The sequence below is a fragment of the Liolophura sinensis genome, chromosome 12 (assembly GCF_032854445.1).
Source record: "Liolophura sinensis isolate JHLJ2023 chromosome 12, CUHK_Ljap_v2, whole genome shotgun sequence".
Classification (NCBI taxonomy): domain Eukaryota; kingdom Metazoa; phylum Mollusca; class Polyplacophora; order Chitonida; family Chitonidae; genus Liolophura; species Liolophura sinensis.
Genome location: NC_088306.1, coordinates 27,681,436 through 27,701,622, shown reverse-complemented (window position 1 = coordinate 27,701,622; position 20,187 = coordinate 27,681,436). Strand labels below are relative to the sequence as shown.

General features: G+C 39.3%; 1 protein-coding gene across 4 annotated transcripts in view; it reads left to right on the top strand.

Moving 5' to 3' along the window:
* LOC135479676 (misshapen-like kinase 1) overlaps positions 1 to 20,187 on the top strand; it is a 131,884-nt gene that overhangs the window by 97,139 nt on the left and 14,558 nt on the right. For all 4 annotated transcript variants that reach the window (XM_064759577.1, XM_064759578.1, XM_064759579.1 and 1 more), the window contains 2 exons: positions 9,710 to 9,825; positions 19,513 to 19,759. In XM_064759577.1, the coding sequence (XP_064615647.1) occupies positions 9,710 to 9,825; positions 19,513 to 19,759 (363 nt within the window). The remainder of the gene's footprint in view (positions 1 to 9,709; positions 9,826 to 19,512; positions 19,760 to 20,187) is intronic.

Here is a 20,187-nt window from a genome sequence, read left to right as displayed (position 1 = left end):
TTACTGGGCACTCCTCCCTGATGGTTCTTGTGAGTCAAGCACCAAGTTCCGACAATCTAACTCTTAGATTGCTTATTTCCTGTCGGCAAATGGAAATCCAGGCATTTGGACAGAGCCTTTCCAACGTGTTTTATATGTAAACGGAGGTTCCTTAAGCCAGGCAAGTTGACAGAAGTCATTGGCTGCTAAAGTTTTATCGACAGACAGGGAAAACAAACCCTCTCCCTCTCAATGCATGCCGATTTACTCGGGAGAAATAACCTCTATTCTGAGGGGATTTTTCTAAGAGCTTTCCTGATCCTTACGTGCTGTTTCTTATGGGAATGGGGCGTCATTTAACTAAGTACTTCTAGTGGGCTGTGCTTGCGAAAAGCGGGAGTTGGGGAGTTGCATTGTTGGCACCCCGAGTTGAAATTGATTGTTTTCGGTTACATTAAGTGCTGGTTTTCTCCCAGCCTCCATATCTTCAAAATGTCTTCATGGTCTACATTAATCCATGGCATATATATCTGTACCTTGCTAGAATTAACAAGATCTTTAACCAATTGTGTCTTATATGGATTTTTGCTCATTGACTTTTAGCTACTGGAATCTTGTTTTGAGGCTTCTGAATTCTGCAGGATTCAAGTTCAGTGGAGAAAGATTTGTAACTCATTTCTCAAGAAAATCCTCCAAGGAGTCTTTCACAATATAAGATTTAACTGTTGGAGTTTTGTGGAAGTCCCCCAAGTGCTGGAATGAGCGGTTTTGAGCTAGAGAAATGGTGTAAAAAACACTACTTTAAGTCTTGCAAATGCCAAGGCTTATTTCAGGGAACAGGTTTTCTTCGCTGAAGAGGAAAAAATCTTTACCGGTTACAGAAACAGCCTGTAACACACACACACACAAAATCCATATAGTTTGTTGTTATTTTTTTTATTTATTTGTTCCTCGTATTTTGATCCCAAGGAACAAAATTGGTCTATTATGTCCAAATTGCCTTACAAAAACTCTTTATTGAGCTCTGGCTCAGTTCTTTGATTGAATTTGACCCAAAACTTTTTGCTTTAATTGCCCATGTTTTTCATTTCAAGGGACTGCTTTTCTTTGCAGGCAAAGAGCAAAATTAGATGACAGGCCATGTTTCAATTCTAAATATCTTCTGTTGGTTTTTACTGCCACTGACCTCACAAAGTAGGAGTCAATGATATTGATCAGGGAAATTCATAGAAATATGAAATTGCATTTTGTAGAAGGTGCAGTCTCTTTGTGATCAGAAATTGCCTCTGACTTTTCAATTGTACAGTTTTTGCACCCATAATTGTGCAAATTGTAAGAGAAAATTCATTGATTGGTCACCAGCATGTACTTGTGTTTTGGTTGTTGTTTTTTAAATATTGGGTGGAAATATTTTGTTTGTCCCTTTCTCCTGTGGACAAATTTATAAGGAATCACAGTGGCTAACTTGGATTCTTGTGTGGCCAAATAATAGGCGTAATACGGGAATTCATTGAGACTGTGTTCAGATGTTTAAAACATCTAAAATAGATGGTCTAACATGTGAGAAAAAAGAAACTCAATATTCCTGCTAGGATTACATATATATTGGCTAAAATGAGCAGACCAGTGTCCCAGAAGAAACGGGGTATGTTAAAAAAAGACAAATGAAGTGTACCTGGATGTGCTTTAATTCATACTCTGTTAAGGAAAGCATTAACGTGTTCAACATCATTTTGAGGAAACGATTGTGTGTGCTTGCAATAGCCATTGATAATGTCCAATGAGTGAATTTACAATGTGTCGCTGTCAGAATATTGTGCAAGAAGTTACACATTGGTGTTGACAAGGTGTCGGGTTTATCCAGCCTCCTGGCATGAGTCAAACCTGTTTTGTCACGCAAAGCATGCCAGCTTGTAAAGGGCAGAAGACTGCTGTGTGGCGTTGTATAGCGTGACAACAAGCTAATGAACCGTTATTACGGCCTCTTGTGCTAGCTTCCCTCATCTATTTTTTTTTTCAACGAGCCCTCTTTCCTGACAGGCCCTTCCTCTTCTCCACGGTGACTTCGCAGTAAATCTCGCATCCTCCACACTGTTTGACTGCCTATGATCACATGATTACGCCAGGTATACTGTTGATGATGACCTGTCGCCCATCGGGAGCCGTCGGGGTGACAATCAGTACAGCCCAGGACTGATGACATGCTGGCGCGAACACTCATCTTAGAAGGCTTCGGGGTCGAATGCCAGCCCAGTTATGGCTTTACTTGTACAGCTTTATCTCTCCCCAAGTCCAAAAGGTGAAGCCTGTTTTTTCACCTCGCTGGACGAAGAACTCGTCAGGTTCTTTCGGCTTTAATTACGTGTCAGCGCAGCACGACTCATTCCTCTGACATATGTGTCTGGGCCTGGTAAAACCACAAACCGAGCATAAATCCTACCATTGTTACCCGTTTTGACCCGGTGCTCCTTTGAATAAAAACATCCAGCGTTACGCAACTGGGCTGAAATTTAGCTGTCAGCTGGAATTTTGTCTGCAACATTTTCTTGTAAAACTTTTGTTCACATATCTTTTTCTATAGTAATTTAGCTTTATCTTTAAACTGAACCCCTTTCCTTTTTCTGTGATTCATTTTGTATGTTACCCAGGATTGCTGTGCAGGTCTAATTCTACATGTACCAGCTATGAACCGTTTTGTCCTCGTTCTCAGTGGTGCTGTATTCTTATGCCAGTTCTGACTTTCTAAGCCGACGGCCAGTTGTCATACAGATTGGAGTGCTGCCATACTGATGACTTTGAATTTGGCAATCCTGATACCAAAGAGACAAAGAGACAGTGGTTAATTGCTTGCATGGCTGTCATGTTATACTAAAGAATGACCTGCCTGATATAAGTATGGGTATCTTCCACTAGTGCGGTGCTCCTGTTAGACAGCACTTTGAAAGGAACTGTTGTAACTATACTGTATAAGCTGCAGTGCGCAGTTAGTTTTTGATTGTACATGTAATTCATGCATACAATTACTGTGAACATGACACTAAAAGGATTTGTTTGTGTCCATGAAGATGCAAGCTACATACAACTGCATCGCTTATTTCTATGCAGCCCTTAGTTCTTGCAGAATGTTTAAAAATTTTGGTTGCATCGGCTGTGGAAAAGATTGAAGAATTATGGTAAATTGCTGATCAATAGGGGTGAAATAAATAACAAGTTATTTATTTTCATTTAATATTTTACTATTTTCACTTTTGCTAGTTTAAAGGGAAAGCACACCTAAATGTATACAAAATGCATTTCTGTCTTAAGAGAGTACGAAAAAAAAAAAACATGTGCATTAGAAATCTAAAACCTTCCGCTGTCTGTTCTCACAGAATTTCTGCTTGATGCTGAGTGTTAAAAGAGTTGACAGAGAAGCAAACATGATACATTGTCCAGTAGCAAGCCTTACATTTCCTTCCCCACAAAGATTACACATGTGATAGTTTTGACCCAAAAGGAGATTCGCTTACAGGTTTCAGATATCGTGAGCATGATTAAAAAGAAAAAAAAAAGAGACCTTGTTAATGGATTTCCATAATTCTGTTTTGTTTGAAAATGTTACAGGCCCACCCATGATCTTGTGTTCCGGGAGGGAATGATGAGCTGTTCTAAACAGCAACTTTTGGCATTGAAATGTAATGAGTAGAATGAGATTCATTAACCTCAGAGGGTATAGGGCTTGCAGTGAGATTATCATGATCAGTATGGGGGGGGTGGGGGGGGATAGGGAGATAATCGGATGTGAGGAGGGGAATGAGACGTGGTTGTCAGACATGCACCGACTCTGTGATTTAGGAGTTTCCTCTAGCCAGTTTTGTCTTTGACCGCAGTCGTCTTTATCCAAGACAAAATGGAAGCCTTGTTCCGCAACACTACTGCACCTAAAAGCATCCGGCATGAAAATTACTTCATTTAGCAGTGGGAGATTAGCTCCCTGCCAAGTTTTCTCTGGTGACAGTGATAAAGTGCTCTGTGTCCAGTAGAAGGTGAGACAGCCCACATAATCCCTCTGATCCCCCCCCCCCCCCTTTTTTTCCTTTTCCTTCCTGTCTGAAAAGCAACTAACGCAGCTCAACTGACCTAGGCATGCAACCATCAGAATTCAACCGCTTCCATTTTGGAAAGAAATACTTTTGCAAGGCACAGCTGTGTCTGAGGCCACCACCGTGCCACTCCCACGTTTGTTCCCGCACCCCACCCCCCACCCACCCCTGGGCCGCTCAGCGCCAAATGCAGCTGATGCCCCATCCTGCGGGACACATTCATCACCCAGCTTTAATTAAGCAGCCGAAACCGGTTATGCAGAGAGGGAACATTAGCACAGGCGGCCAAAAAGCAGACTCTAGCGGACAGCAATGTTTTGGCAGGCAGGAGTGTGGCAAGACGACAGAAGCAGCTTGACGAGACAATTTTATCAGGAGAAAATAAAAGCTGATTTTATATTCATTGGGTAATTATGCCGTGGTTCCTTTGGTAAATTGGCTAGCTGGCCTGGGGCTGAAATCGGCTATGTTGTGGATCATCGTTGACCAAACCATTGGAACCAAGGCCTTGTGCAGTGTTCTTGTTGTTTTTTGTCTGGATACATTCCGGAAACAAATCTTCTGGGAAATCAGTGTTCAATGAGGAAAATAAATCGGTATTGGTCTGAACAGTGTGACCATCTTTATCCATGATTAGCCTTTCTGTCTGTGCTAAAATCTTTTTTGTTGTCTTGTTGCTTTACAACCCTCACCAAGTGTCCAATAGAACTTCCCTGTGGTCATGTTCCATTAGCCAACAGTTTTTGTCCGATGATTTGGTTTGAAGGAAAAGTTCTTGTCACAGATTAGACAGTGTGAAATAAACTTTCTTGGCTAGTATTAAACAGGAATTTGTCTATTTCATCTAATCCAAAAATAAATTGTCTAGGTTTAAACTATATCCAGAGTTAGTTTTACCATGAAGCAAAAAGACTTGGTGTCACAAAATTAAAAAGTCTACCCTAATTTGAACATTATATTTTGGATTCAACAGATTAAACAATGTAACAGTATAATTTTCTCTCACAGGAGTTGCATGCAATTAAACTTGTTCTGAAGCAAACTAAGGATTATTATACGTTCCAGATAATTGGCTGTTTTTGTACAGATAAACCAGTCCAATTTACACAATTTTTTTCACTTTTTGTCTCTTGTCAGAGCAGAAACTTGAAACCCCCTTTTTTGTTGTGATATATTGGTTTTTGAAGTCCACATTGTATTTGATGAACTGGTTCATTTGAAAGTTTGGAATAGAAGTGTCAACGTAACACAGCAAGGTTCACTCTGCCTTGATTGACAGATGTAACTAGAGGGTCCAAAACTTATTCTTGTCTTTTTCCTCTGTTTTTGTTTTTCCCTTTTTTTGTGGTTGTTGTAAGTTTAGCTTTTCTAAGCATACATAATAATATCCTACTTCATGCAGTGATATCATATATTACGAAATTTGTGTTTACTTAGTTTGGGCTTCGCTTTATGTTGGGCCGTGGTTACCATTATTGGATCGCTTCTAGGACACAGTAATGCACCATTGTGCAGGTGTCGAGAACCGCGACAGTTTGATACAGTAATTATGATCAAAACACAGGCTTACTAACGCTGAGCTCCAGGAAAGGCCAAATCTCATTGACTGTCCTGTTGAAGCTGTCTAAATAATAACTATTCTCCAGAGAGAGAAAAACACAGTGGCGTGTGTTTTCAGTTGTAGGGTAGAGGTCTTCATGTTGCAAGTTAATTCAGCTGTCCTGTCCTTGATGGAGACTCCGATTGGACATAGCGTTTCCTTTCATGTTGCTAATGAGGCGGCTGTTAAAGCGCTAGCAGTGCGTTTTGTTTTCACAAATGTGAAATGCTATATTTCTCTTGATGGCGGCACAAGCTCATAAATTATGTTGGAAATGCCATGGATATTTTTATGTGGTTCTAGATTCTACTTCAGCGGGCACATATCTGCTTGTGGAAGTGTGAGGAGTTTGTTACCTGCAAAGTTAGAATAAAACACTAAACTGATAAAACTAAAGCTGGGTTTCAGTGCTCTCGTGTGATCATTTTCCCCGAAAGTGACACTGTTGTCACTGCTCTGGTCTTACCCACGATGCTGTAGTGTAAATGTCTAACTGTATAGGTCAAGGACATGTTCTGTATAGCTCCACGGTTGATTAAAGGATGGGAGCAAACTTTAGTGAAAGAGGGTTTTTTTGGTGGGATCACATTTGGCGTGTGAAAAAGCTTTGCAAAAAGTTGCTTAGAGTAGACAGACACTAGAGAAACTTAACTAGATGAAGAGTTTATAAAGGAAAGAGGTGTCGTCTGTGCCTCAGGAAAATGGTGAGACAAGTGATCGGGAAAATAATCTCTGCACAGGTAACGAAAGAAGAGTTCGAACTTGAAACTGCCCTGTTGAGAAAATTGAATCTGAAACTACATGCTGAATAGGCGACATAATGGTTGAACTGTTTTCAGCATTCATAGTTATCAGGGAATCGCATCAACCATATCCAGTATCATACTCTCTTAGTCCGTAATAATATCTTCATTTAACAAAGCTAGCTCCATCAATTTACAATGAAACTGTTCTTCTCCAAGGCCTCCAGGGAAAACAGAAATATGGAACACATGTACTTCCAAACATACATCAATATATATATATATATAAAACCAGATATAGCACTATGTAGTTTGAAAAGAGAAGCTGTATACATTCAGACCTACGAAAACAACAACACAACAACCAATAGTGCTGTCCCTGCAACTGTCCCAACCTCTGTCCCAACCAGTAGAAGTTAGGTCGTGGGAGACGGCCCATTACCAACCCCTTCTTACTTCCGCTGCTGGCTGGACCCCCCCTCCCCCCTCCCCCCCCCCCACCACGCACATACACACACATATGTACAGAGAAACAAACCAAGACGGCCCCTTTCCCATCCCCTGTTTGGTTTTGAACAATGCACATGTGTGCAAGCATGTTACAGGGACATAGCCTTATGAAAAGGTTTTCTGTATTAATAATAATACATCTAAGTATGCTTGATACAGTGAAAGCATACATACATACATGTGTGTACATTTCACTAACTGTGATTTTAAGTAGTTTGATTGAAAGCTTGACAGAGAAAGGGCTTGTTTTACCTGGATAAGGGAGGGAGTTCCATAGTTTGATGCCTATGTGTGTAAAAGTATCCATCATGTAATTTGTCCTTGCTGTAGGAACATAGATATTATGCTATATGTTATTTTATGATTAATATTGTGCAGCTGTTTTTTTGGAGGGAAAAGCTGTTGTAATTTTCTTTATAGATGATACAAAGATTTTTGTAGTTTACCCTTTTATTAAAATGCATCCAATAGGATGTAATTTGGTCTGCTATGATTTGAGGATATAATCCTGGAATTGCCAGTGGATGACTCTGACCCATAACCCAGATGCTTTCTGTGAATGCCGGGTATATGAAGCAGGATATGAAGGTTTTTTGGTGGTATAGCTGTTGTATTGGGATCACTAAATGACTTTCTGTCACGCAGGCAACCTACTGATTGTTTGATGAAAAATGGCGTGCATGTCCAGCTAAAGTAGCAGGCAAGTTACGGGTCATTTGTTTGGGTTTGTTTTGAGATATTTGTCTCGTCCAACATAATTTCCGTGATTGTGACTGGCAGTGGGGGACCTTTTGTTACAGAAATGGCAACTCCATACACATCACCAGTTTGTGAACAAAACATAGGCTGTAACAAAAGCAGCATTGAACATAGGACAGACAAGATTAGAACTGAATTATGTTTTAGGTAGCAGGAGCTTCTCACCAATGCGGTCACTGTGAGTTCAAGTTCAGCTACTGCTGGCTTCCTCTCCAGCCATACGTGTGGGTAGGTCAGCAAGCAACCTGCTTATGGTTGTGGGTTTTCACCGGTCTCTGCCCGCTTTCCTCTCGCCATAATGTTGTTCACCGTTGCGTAATTGTTTCATGTCATTCTATATTAAATGTGATAACAATATAGGATCAGAGCAATTTTTAGAATAAAGCCCTAACCAAGGTATATTGACGAGGACATATTTCACCACTTTTGTGTGACCATTTGCCAGCTGGTTTTACTTTCTATTTAGAAAGTCTTTTGTAATAATCAGCAGACTGTAATCTGCCTTTCATGGGCACCATGATGTTTTGTCGGGCCATTCAGAAATGATATTACATCCTTAACATTATCAAGGTATTCCTCTTATATTCTATTACGTCTGTACTTCCCACAGTGCAGGTTTCAGACACACTTCCATACTTCCCACAGTGCAGGTTTCAAACACACTTCCGTACTTCTCACAGTGCAGGTTTCAAACACACTTCCGTACTTCCCACATCCTAGGTTTCAAACACACTTCCTTACTTCTCACAGTGCAGGTTCCTAACACACTTGCGTACTTCCCACAGTGCAGGTTTTAGACAAACCTCCATACTTCTCACAGTGCAGATTTCAAACACACATCTGGACTTCTGACATTCCAGGTTTCAAGCTCACTTCCGTACTTCATTCAGTGCAGGTTTCAAGCTCACTTCCATACTTCATTCAGTGCAGGTTTCAAACACACTTCGGTACTTCTCACAGTGCAGGTTTCTAACCCACTTGCGTACTTCCCACAGTGCAGGTTTCAGACACGCCTCCATACTTTTCACAGTGCATATTTCAAACACGCTTCGGTACTTCTCACATTCCAGGTTTCAAACACACTTCTGTACTTCTCACATTCCAGGTTTCAGACACACTTCCGTACTTCTCACAGTGCAGGTTTCAAACACACTTCCGTACTTCTCACAGTGCAGGTTTCAAACACACTTCCGTACTTCTCACAGTGCAGATTTCAAACACACTTCCATACTTTCCACATTCCAGGTTTCAAACACACTTCCATACTTCTCACAGTACAGGTTTCAAACACACTTCCGTACTTCTCACAGTGCAGATTTCAAACACACTTCTGTACTTCCCACATTCCAGGTTTCAAATACACTTTCATGTTTCTCACAGTGGGGTGCCATCCACATTTTTGAGGAATGCCTGCATTCCCCTTTGGGTATTTGTCCCTTGTATACTGTTACAAACAGGCAATAAAACTGGAGTGACATTGGGGTTGACAGGTGCTTGGCAAGGAGCACGGATCTGCTATGCAATTATACAAATTGAACCCAGTCATTTTTGTAGATGTGAAATATAATTGAGTAACTCTTACTAACACAGTATTGAATACACTTCATGTCCATGAGGAACCGAAGTGCAGTATTCATTCTGTTATACAACACTGAAAGAAAATCCAGCTCAGTATATTTTTTATTTATTTGATTGGTGTTTTACACTGTGCTCAAGAATATTTCACTTATACAACAGCTTGACAGCCAGCATTATGGTGGGAGGAAACAGGTCTGAGCCTGGGGGAAACCCACCACTATCCGCAGGTTGTTGGCAGACCTTCCCACATACCTTCCCACGTTGAGGAAGCCAGCATGAGCTCACAGTGACCGCATTGGTGAGAGGCTTCTGGTTCATACACCGCGCTGGCGCACTAACCACCCCCAGTCCTCCTTGTGTAAATTTCTTTTATACACTTTGTTACCAGCACCTGGTATTAATGAATGAAACCTTTATTTAAATATTAAATAACTGTTCCGTTGTTGTTGTTGTTGCAGGTCAATCCTCTTCCGCCAGGAGTAGCGGCGTGCTACCAGACCTGCTGCCGCCCCACACTCCACCACAGTCACGGTCACAACAACAACGACCCCAGGACAAAACCACATCCGAAGAGGTGGGTCTTCAAATCAGTTCAAATTTTTCTCTAATTTTATTTGTGAGATTTTTTGCACATGTTGGATTGTCACCTAGAGCCAGCACCTGTGTCGTCCTTGGTCTCTGCGCTTTGGTATATGCTACAGCAGGTAAGCATGCATGCAGCCTACTCTGGGTGAATGGGCAGGTGAGCATGCATGCAGCCTACTCTGTCTGGGTGAATGGGCAGGTGAGTATGCATGCAGCTTACTCTGTCTGGGTGAATGGGCAGATAAGCATGCATGCAGCTTACTCTGTCTGGGTGAATAAGCAGATAAGCATGCATGCAGCATACTCTGTCTGGGTGAATAAGCAGATAAGCATGCATGCAGCTTACTCTGGGTGAATGGGCAGGTGAGCATGCATGCAGCCTACTCTGGGTGAATGAGCAGGTGAGTATGCATGCAGCCTACTCTGTCTGGGTGAATGGGCAGGTGAGTATGCATGCAGCTTACTCTGTCTGGGTGAATAAGCAGATAAGCATGCATGCAGCCTACTCTGTCAGGGTGAATGAGCAGATGAGCATGCATGCAGCATACTCTGTCTGGGTGAATGAGCAGGTAAGCATGCATGCTCTGTCTGGGGGGAACGTCTTTGATCAGATGAACGTATTTGATCAGGTGATCAAGATCTGGTTTGATAACTGATACTGATATCAAACATTATTTGATATTGAATCTGGTATTTTCAAATTACTGACTTCATCCCATTCTCCTAATCAGGCGCATGCAGTTATGAGCATTTGTTTTTGTTGTTTTTTTGGAACACCTGTTTGTTATTTTTTAAGTTCATCTTAATATGAAATAAGAACAAGATAATTGTAACAAACGAATTGTTTAAAAGATACTCCTTAATAGATTTAGAACAAGAACAACACCATCTCCTCAACAACAACGACCACAACATGCTCCCGTGGTGTTTACAGTATTCTGTGTCTTATTCCAAACCAAAGGAGAACAAAGAATGCAGAGACATATAAGGCTTAAATCATTTTTCTTTTTTTTGGTAATCGAAAGATGCAATATGGAATTTTATAACTCATATCTTGATGTCATTCTTGATAAAAATAGAAAATGCATTTGAGAAAGTTTTGCGAAAGTTGCCTGAAGTATACAAAAAAAAAATGTTTCAGAGTGAACTTATTAAATATTGAACATATCCTTTAGAAGAATCTTGAGTAATACCCTGTGACATAACATTATTGTGCCTCAGCTTCCATATGGCAATATTGTGAAACACAGTTATGCCTTTGTGTTTTGTTTTTTTCTGCGTCATGAATGTAGTGACATGAAAAGCAAAGTGAATTATTAACATTGGCCCAAGGTTCCTTACGTCTAGAGCAGGGGTTAAATGTGAAGGCAGAGCTGGCATCTCCACAACATGAGTCATTTTTGTGAGGCTGCCTGATTGCACCCACTGATAATGCACCAAAGCCATGGATGCCCTTTTGGGGTTTGCCCTGGGTCAGCTTTAGTTTTTAACCCTGTACTCTCAGTCTGATGGATAAAGTCTCATTAAAGAGATTGACCCCAGGCCTGTGACAAGTCGGTTTCTTTTGAAGATATTTTTGATTTTTATGGAGAAATTCCTTTTTGAAGAATCAGATTCAAAAGTCTGCTTCAAGACGCCCAAATTTGTGATTGGTTGCAGTGGTACATGTGTAATGCTAGGAAAATATTAAATAAAACAAAAGTTGAATGATGGTGCGTGAGTACCTTAATTTATTAGCCTGTTATTAAAAAAAAAAAAAGAAATCTTGAATGTAATTTATAATCTTGAAAAATGTCAAAAATCAGTGTGTAGGTTGAGGGGAAGATATATGCTTGTAACAAATTCACAAAAATGATTTATTTTCTTGGTCAGGTAAGTCTAGTATACATACTGGTATATGATTAATGGCATGTCTGCGCACAATATGATACATGCTGGAAAGATAATTAAAAAAAACAAAGAAGGTAAGAAAGGATGAAAAATTGCATCTTGTGATATGTGGATTTATTCCACGAAAAGAAAATCGGATTTGAAAAGTCTCCTGTAAAGCAGAAATAAATGAACATCATTGTTAGTCCAAAGTGCCACAGGTGAACACATATAATTTAATCACTTCATGGTTTCCTCCCACCATAATACTCATTGTTAGTCCAAAGTGCCACAGGTGAACACAGATATACTTTGATACTTCATGGTTTCCTCCCACCATAATGCTGGCTGCAGTCATGAAAGTGGAAAACATGTAGTCTAAATAAAACACCAAACAAATAAATCTATTAATCACTTTATCAGCAGAGGTATATGTAAGTGGGAGTTTATACTACCTGTCGTATTTAAAAAGTAAACTGGAGGATGGTCTGGGTTTCCTCTCACCATAGTGCTGGCTGTCGTCGTATAAGTGAAATATTCTTGAGTGCAGCATAAAACACCAATTGAATAAATAAATAAATAAAAAATGATTAAGGTATAAAACTCTAGTCAAATAAATAAAAATTAAAATCACATTACAGGAATATGAGAGATCTGCTAATTGATGTTCATACCAAACTTCTGATTGTAATTTCCGACATAACCTGTGTGTCACGAAGGAAGAGTCCTGAACACATTTGTGCGACACTCACAAATGAAATTATCATCCAGCATGGGCTTTCTTTTTGAAGATGTCTGATTTTATGAAGAAATTCCTTTTTTAGTCAAGAATTAGAATTGCAAAGATGGCATCCGGAGAGCTAATTTGGCTGTAGTGGTACATCAGTGTGATAAGGATCTAAGATATAAAATATAACAAAATTTGTATGCTGTACAAGATGGAAAAAACCTTAATTTATTAGCTGGTATAAAAAAAAGAACAAAAAAGCAAACATAACATGAAGTCTTGTGATGACCAAGATACTGTGTTTTTATATTATAATCTTCCACTACTGAACCAATGGACGTTACTGAAATACGTGATTCAGTTTCGTTGCGTCGTTCATTTGTGGTGTTGCACAAGCAGAGCACAGTGCGTTGATTTTCCTCTCGTACTTAGCTGCATCCTGCCCAGAATATCCCCTCTAGGAATCATCATGCCCTGCTTTAGATAATCTGGTAGGATTTATCTGTTCTTTGTTGCCCCTTGTGTGTTTGCCATATCCCAGCTGATTTTGCTTAAATACATAAAATTGTCCTCAAGTGGAAATAAAGGGGCTGAGTCTGCTCCTTTACCCCGGCGTTCTTTGTGAGGAATTATCCTGACAGTCTTAACTGCTTGACTAGTATTAGGCCCTCTTCTTTAATAATTGATTTCTGAAGCAAAAAAGTATCTCCAAACCCCCCTTGTTTTTCAGTCTAATATTTGTGATGAATTTTCTGTGGGCAAGAGAAAAATGGTTTAATACACACTAGCATGATTCATTGAATTTCACAGATCTCTGTTTCACCGTAGTAAACCTTTATCTTGTGTTGCACTGTGAAAAATTTGGCTTGAATTTATACAAATGCAGATTCTCACATGAAATGTTATTAAAGAATGTCTTTCAAAAATGAAACCATAAACAATGCGACATTTACAATAGCTGTAATTCCTCACAAAGTCAGCGCCATCTGGTTTGCGAAAAGTGAATGTTCCAGTTTAAAAGAGGGTGATGTTCTTTTTTAAGAGAATGCCCCATGTTAAAAGGTAGTAAATCCAAAATTTAACCAGCGGACAGATTGGAGCCGCTAGCCACAGCTAATAAACATGACCTCAGTCATACATGTATAAGTATTGGCAATGGCATAAAACACAAACCAGATAAATAAATAAGCAACTGGAAATTGAGCATGGGTAAATTTTGTTTGCTTTCCGTAGTGTTGCCTGTATACTTTGCTCCTTCTGATTCTCTCCCTTCCCCATCCTGCTCTTCACGCTGATATTTTTTGTCAGGCTATCAATCAAACAGCAGGTGGGTCGTGGTAGGGGGTGGGGGCAAAGTGGTTTAACTGTTAGTTAAGTGATGTCAATATCTCCCCCAGGAGAGCAAACTGCAAACCCAAACCTATCATCCAACAGAACATATGGATTCTGCAAGCACCTAATCAATTGGGGCTCTCTAGAAGCATTGGAAACCACTAGGAAGCTCTGTTTAAACACGTACATGTATGTCAGTGTCATTTTAAACTACTTTATTTCACCTAAAGTTTGGTTTGTAAAATTAAGGCCTTAAAATGACACTTTTGGTGCCATTGCTTAAGTTGTTTTTATGAAAAATTAGTCATGCTATTATGTGAGGCTTTACGATGGATGAATCAGTCAAGGTTAAGCTTATGATGTGTAACTTGAAAAACTTCAGTTGAAATACAGTTTTTATGTGTGAAGAGGTAATCAGTGTAAGTTCATAACTGCGTCATTGCGCATACAAGTTGACGTTTTGCACTCGGGGCGCACGTTAAGTGAATGGCCCGTCAGTGGCTGAAAGATGTCAAAAATATGGTATTTATAACAATAGGACGTGGTATACTATGGTATAAAATGATAGGACATGGTATACTATGGTATAAAATGATAGGGTGTGGTATATTATGGTATAAAATGATAGGATGTGGTATAATATGGTATAAAATGATAGGCCGTGGTATACTATGGTGTAAAATGATAGGTCCTGGTATACTATGGTATAAAATGATAGCACGTGGTATAATATGGTGTAAAATGATAGGATGTGGTATACTATAGTATAAAATGGTATGACGTGCTATACTATGGTATAAAATGATAGGACTTGGTATACTATGGTATAAAATGGTAGGTCCTGGTATACTATGGTATAAAATGGTAGGACGTGGTATACTATGGTATAAAATGATAGGATGTGGTATAATATGGTGTAAAAGGATAGGTCTTGGTATACTATGGTGTAAAATGATAGGTCCTGGTATACTATGGTATAAAATGATAGCACGTGGTATAATATGGTATAAAATGATAGGACTTGGTATACTATGGTATTAAATGGTAGGACGTGGTATACTATGGTATAAAATGGTAGGTCGTTGTATAATGTGGTAGGACATAGTAAAATACTGTACAAAATGATAAAATGTGGTATAATATGGTATAAAACGATAGGACTTGGTATAAAATGGTATAAGATGATAGGACATGGTATAAATTGTTGACCGACCCACAGGCTGACAGATCTGCTTCTTGTATAAAATGTATTTATTATTAAAGCATTGTGGGGAGTAAAAAAGGTCTCGCAAGTTTCAAATGCAGTTTTTTTTTGTTGTTTTACCAAATTCCTCGCTGCATAGGTTGTCTAGGGTACCATGACTTTTAAGTTTGTGTTGAGATTGTCTTGGATTAATTAAGGTATAAATATTCAGATTCACAATTGCTACATGCACAATGTAGATTATCAACAACACAGAAATGCAGAACCTCCAAGTGTTAGAGAACTGGATTCAGGTCAGCCTTGCATTAAAGGGGTCCGTCGAATGCTTGTACATCTCTGATTCTGGGTGTAATTGATTAGAAAGAGAGGTTCTGGTAGTACTGGATTCGTTCCACATCTTCACCATGAGAATCTTGTTTTTGTACCTTTCTAATCTGCTCTCGTTTTTCTTCCCTGTTTCATTGCGGCTAGTATTGGTCAGCCCATCAGTTGAAGCTCTGGCCACAAAGTGGTTTAACCATTTGCTAAACACTGTTTTGCCCGGGTCAATACCACTCCCACGAGGGTTCCTCCACACACTGCACCTATCAACCAACAGTACATATTGATTCTTTAACCGCTTGACAGCGGTGGTTTGCTGGAAATCTCAACCCAAGTGCCCTTATACACTTTTGTGATGCCATTTTCAACTACTCTCAAGGACGGACGATCTCAGCTGCGTGTTCTTAAGCTTGAAAAGTTTTTTTTTTCAGCATTTTACATCTGCTGTATATTTGCTTGAATCTTCAGATTGAATGTGTTTCATCTACATGACATAAGGGTAGCTTTTTCACTACACATTTTCTGCTGTTACTGCTAGAAACTATACAATATCTTTTTTCTGAAGGAGGTTGTTTGTCTGGGCATTTGTCTGTTTCTACATCAGATCCCTGTTAAAATACCAAAATAACTCTTACACAAGTTGGCACCTGATTTTGATTATTGGTGGATCAGCAGTGCTCTTGGTATAGTTAGTTATACTATTGAATACTGTTTGCTGTTTATGGGTCTGTTAGTGAGAATCGCCAGAGGCCCATTATAGAGCATGGAAAAATGTGAAGAAATTGCCGAAAGTTGTTTCACCCAAGTATGACGTGTCAGCACGCCTCACGAAATAGACTGTGTGTTATGGTCAAATATAAGCTTCCTTTCGTGATGTTTTCTTGTTTTCTCCATTGCTTTGTTGGGATTCATGGGTTATGATTATGCATTGAATCAAATTTTTAGTTATGTTCAGGATCGTGCTTTCATTATTATTCATTTAGTTTCATGTCACGAAAGGCTATCGAATACGCTTGCGCTATTTTGTTGATCGTGATTATAAAAGTCACATATCTGTTGGTACCTTGATTGCTTGTGATGGCATATATAGTGGAAACATTTACACTATGTAAGGTAACCTACATTTACACTATGTAAGGTAGCCTACATTCATATATTTAACAATATCCTAATAGTATTTAGGCCTACCTTACGGCAATCGAGTGCCGTATATACCAGAGATGTTGTGTTTGAGGGCGAGCTGAGAGGCAGTGTAAGAGCCAAAGTTGACACCACTTTAGGACTGCAGCCATTGTTTGGAAAGGACTGATGGAACATGGCGTGTGAATTGGTGTAAAGTTTACCATTGGTTCCCCCTGTGGTTACAATATTCCGCCAGTCCAGTATAATGAGAGGAGTTGAAGTACCCACCTGGGGCTATTCACAGTTGTGGAGAATTACCACTGTGATATTTGTATTTGTGACATCCTCGTGTTTGCCATGAAGAAGATGTAGCAAGGGCTAAAAAAATGGTCATTTGGGTTAAAAGTGGTAAAAAGAAAATTCCCAGTTGCATTAGGCAAGTTACCATAGAATGAAATAATACTGCATCCCCTGCTATCAAAATAAAATGAAAAGGTCAGTGAGTTATTGGAATAAACCCAGTAGGCCTACAGGTTGAGGTGTAATAAATAAACATACGCCTATGAGCATCATTCAGATTCATTCCTTGTGAGGAAGAGCTGAAATAATCAATTTATTCTAGAATGTTATGACAATTCATAGTTCTGGGCAGTCAACATGTGCAGGCAGATACAAAAATCTCTGTACCGGTAGGTCTTTGTCGGCCTATGCATGTATGCACATGTATGTCCTTCAAATTTCTCAACCCCCTTCACTCAATCAACTTTCAGTTTTCCAGGTGTATTGCTGGGAACCCAAAATAGTGAGGTGTTTTTTTTGTAATTTTTAAAATTGTGTACTGTAGGCTTCTGTTGGAAAAGTAGGGAGTGCTGCAGTACCTCTGAAAACTGTCTGTAGCACTGCTTGACCCCTTGGGTTGATTTTCCTTATGGAGTGAATGCCAACAAACTTATTGTACAAAGTATTTCATGGTCTGTTGAAGAAGTTATCTGTTAAATTGTGGAATGAGCTGTTAATTACGTTTGCTTTGTGTTGTGAACATTTGGATATTATCCTGAAAAGATCTATAAAAGGTGAAAAGATTGTACCTGTATTTTATGTGTCCTTGACATATTTGTACTGTTAAATTACAACAAAACAGTGTAAGGACCAAAACATGTATCGTGTTAAGATATCTGGCCTTGATCTGTTGCCACATACAGAAGTGGCACAAATAATTAAGCTTTTCATGCTCACACTAACCCAACAAATAAAAATGGTAGCAACTTAGTTGCAAAAAAAAAAAATTCCTGGAAATGAATACAATCTTACAGTGTATTATGATATGACGTTCTGGTGCAATGCATTCTCTTTAAAGTCATGTCATAATGAGGTGGGTCAGGTCCTCCATTACAGGCAGAATAACTGATAGGCCCTCTGTGGGTGGGGAAGACCAATGAATTGTACTAGACAAGGAAAATAAAAATAGAAGAGGAGCAGTAGACCCATTCACAGCCTTTGGGCTCTAGTTTTTGTTTTTAGAGATTGAGAGAATTACAAGATTTTGTCTCTGGACAAAATTCTCCAGACTTCTTCGTCATCATATGACTGAAAAATTGTTAAGTATGACGTTAAACCCCAAGCATGCACTCACTCACTCTGGACAAAGTAAGTACTTTGTGAGGATCAGGGATTTGTGGGAGTAGCATAATAAAATATTCAGATTTCCAGAGTTTCCACAGTGAAAAACATCAATGTTCATTTCTGTCCATTGACAGATTTTATGAACATGGGGCATTCAGAACATGACGGATGTCTGTATGATACATGTAGCATGACCAAGTTCACTAAGGTGTCACAAATGTGGGAATGGCATAGTTTATTATTAACCCTATAAAGGTTGTACAGCTGTGGAGGCTCGTATTACTTGGTTGGCTGAGACAACAGAAGATTCAAAATCCATCTTTATACACAAAAAACATAGGTATTTATATATATACACGAATCCTGTACAGACATACAGAATTTTCAAATATAACCCAGCATTAGAGCCTCTATAAGATTCTGCTACTTAAGCAATTTTTGCCTGAACTGGCTTCAAAGACAGCAGGATTCTGTTTTCTGCCCTCAAGAAAATTATTTTTTGTTTGATTTCTTCCTCTTAAGGAGGTAATTTTGTTATTAATAAGGCTGTAGTGTTCTCAACAAAAGGAAATCCCTGAGACATGGCCTTTGATGTTGGAAACTGCTCGCTTTGGCCGCCAGGTGGGAAGAGGTTTGGGGGCAGCTTCATGAGGAACCTAATCTGTAGCAAAGTGGCATGGTAATCATATTGCCCTGTGTTAAGTCGCACATTAAAGAAAGTTTGCGGCAGAAACAACAATACTTGAAACATGACTTCAATCGATATTGTTGAACATTTTTCTTTTCTTTTTTTTTCTTTTTTTTGCCGCTTTATTGTCCAGCACACATCCTGAAATGTTTTCACGCATGCTTTTTTGTGTTTCCCGTATTTCTATGCTTTTCTTCTTAGCTCATGTCATGTAGCTTACGTCATACCTCCAACATCAGCATCGCCGTCCATTATCAAGGAAAGTAAAGGTTTCACAAAATGTTGGGCGTGGTATCTTTAATATGCGGTTTAATATACATGTAAAGCGTAGTGACCGGAGGGGGTGGGGAGAGAAGGGTCAATGACCATCATCGATGTTCTGTGTGCATATGAATCACATGTTCTATGAATGTCCAAACTCTCCACTTCAGTACTCGCTACAGTCAAGCCATTGGCAAGCTGCTGGGGTGTCACTACAAAAACATGCTTGTGCTGCCGGAAATACTGTCTTTCTTTGACATGAGACAAGTAACTTTATGTAAGCTAACATCACTAGAAAACAGGCTTGTGCTGCCGGAAATACTGTCTTTCTGTGGGATGAGACAAGTAACTTTATGTAAGCTAACATCTTTGGGTAAAATACATGTTATTTTTCTTAGTGTAATGTATTGATGTTTTCTTTGTTTGCTGTTTTTCTTTTTTCCTAACAGACCTGTTGCAAACAGCATCCCTCACTACAATGATTTTGGTCCCCGTTTTTTGTTATAAGCGTTGTCTTTTATCTTCACAGTATCGACAAGCTGTCAGTAAGACTCCCTCGATGAGGCACCAGCGATCGTTTTCGGCCTTTGGGTTTGGAGCGGCTGGAGGAGGCACGGTTACCAGCGTTAGCTCGATGACGCCGTCATCCAGACGGGGCTCTCAGATCAACGTCAATGTGACTCCGATTCAGTCTGCGGATTTGACTGGCGATACTCCCGAAATTAGGAAGTACAAGAAACGATTTAACTCTGATATACTCTGTGCTTCACTCTGGGGTGAGTGAAGAGATATATTATAATTACTTACGTGGCAATCAAAAAGTGTTTTAATTCCTAAAAACATTGATATGTCAAGATCCCTGACTGACGAATATGAGGATTTTTGTACTGTGGTCGACCTAATATGTCAATCATGTTTATGTTTGCTCTTTTTCCTCATTCTGACTTCTGTTACTCTTATGCAGATGTTTTGGAGTTTATTTGAAAGGCAGGGATATATTCTGGTAAAATATAAGGTCAGCAAAAGTAATGGTTCATCACCTTTATTAGTATTTATTTGAATTTTACTTCAAATAGGATGCTTAAAGGATGGCATGTATTTACAATTGAATATTAGAGGATATTATACAGTGTCCAAACTGATTTTTCAGATAGAAACATTGGTATTCTGTCCAATTCTGCCCATACGTTGGCTAACAAAATTA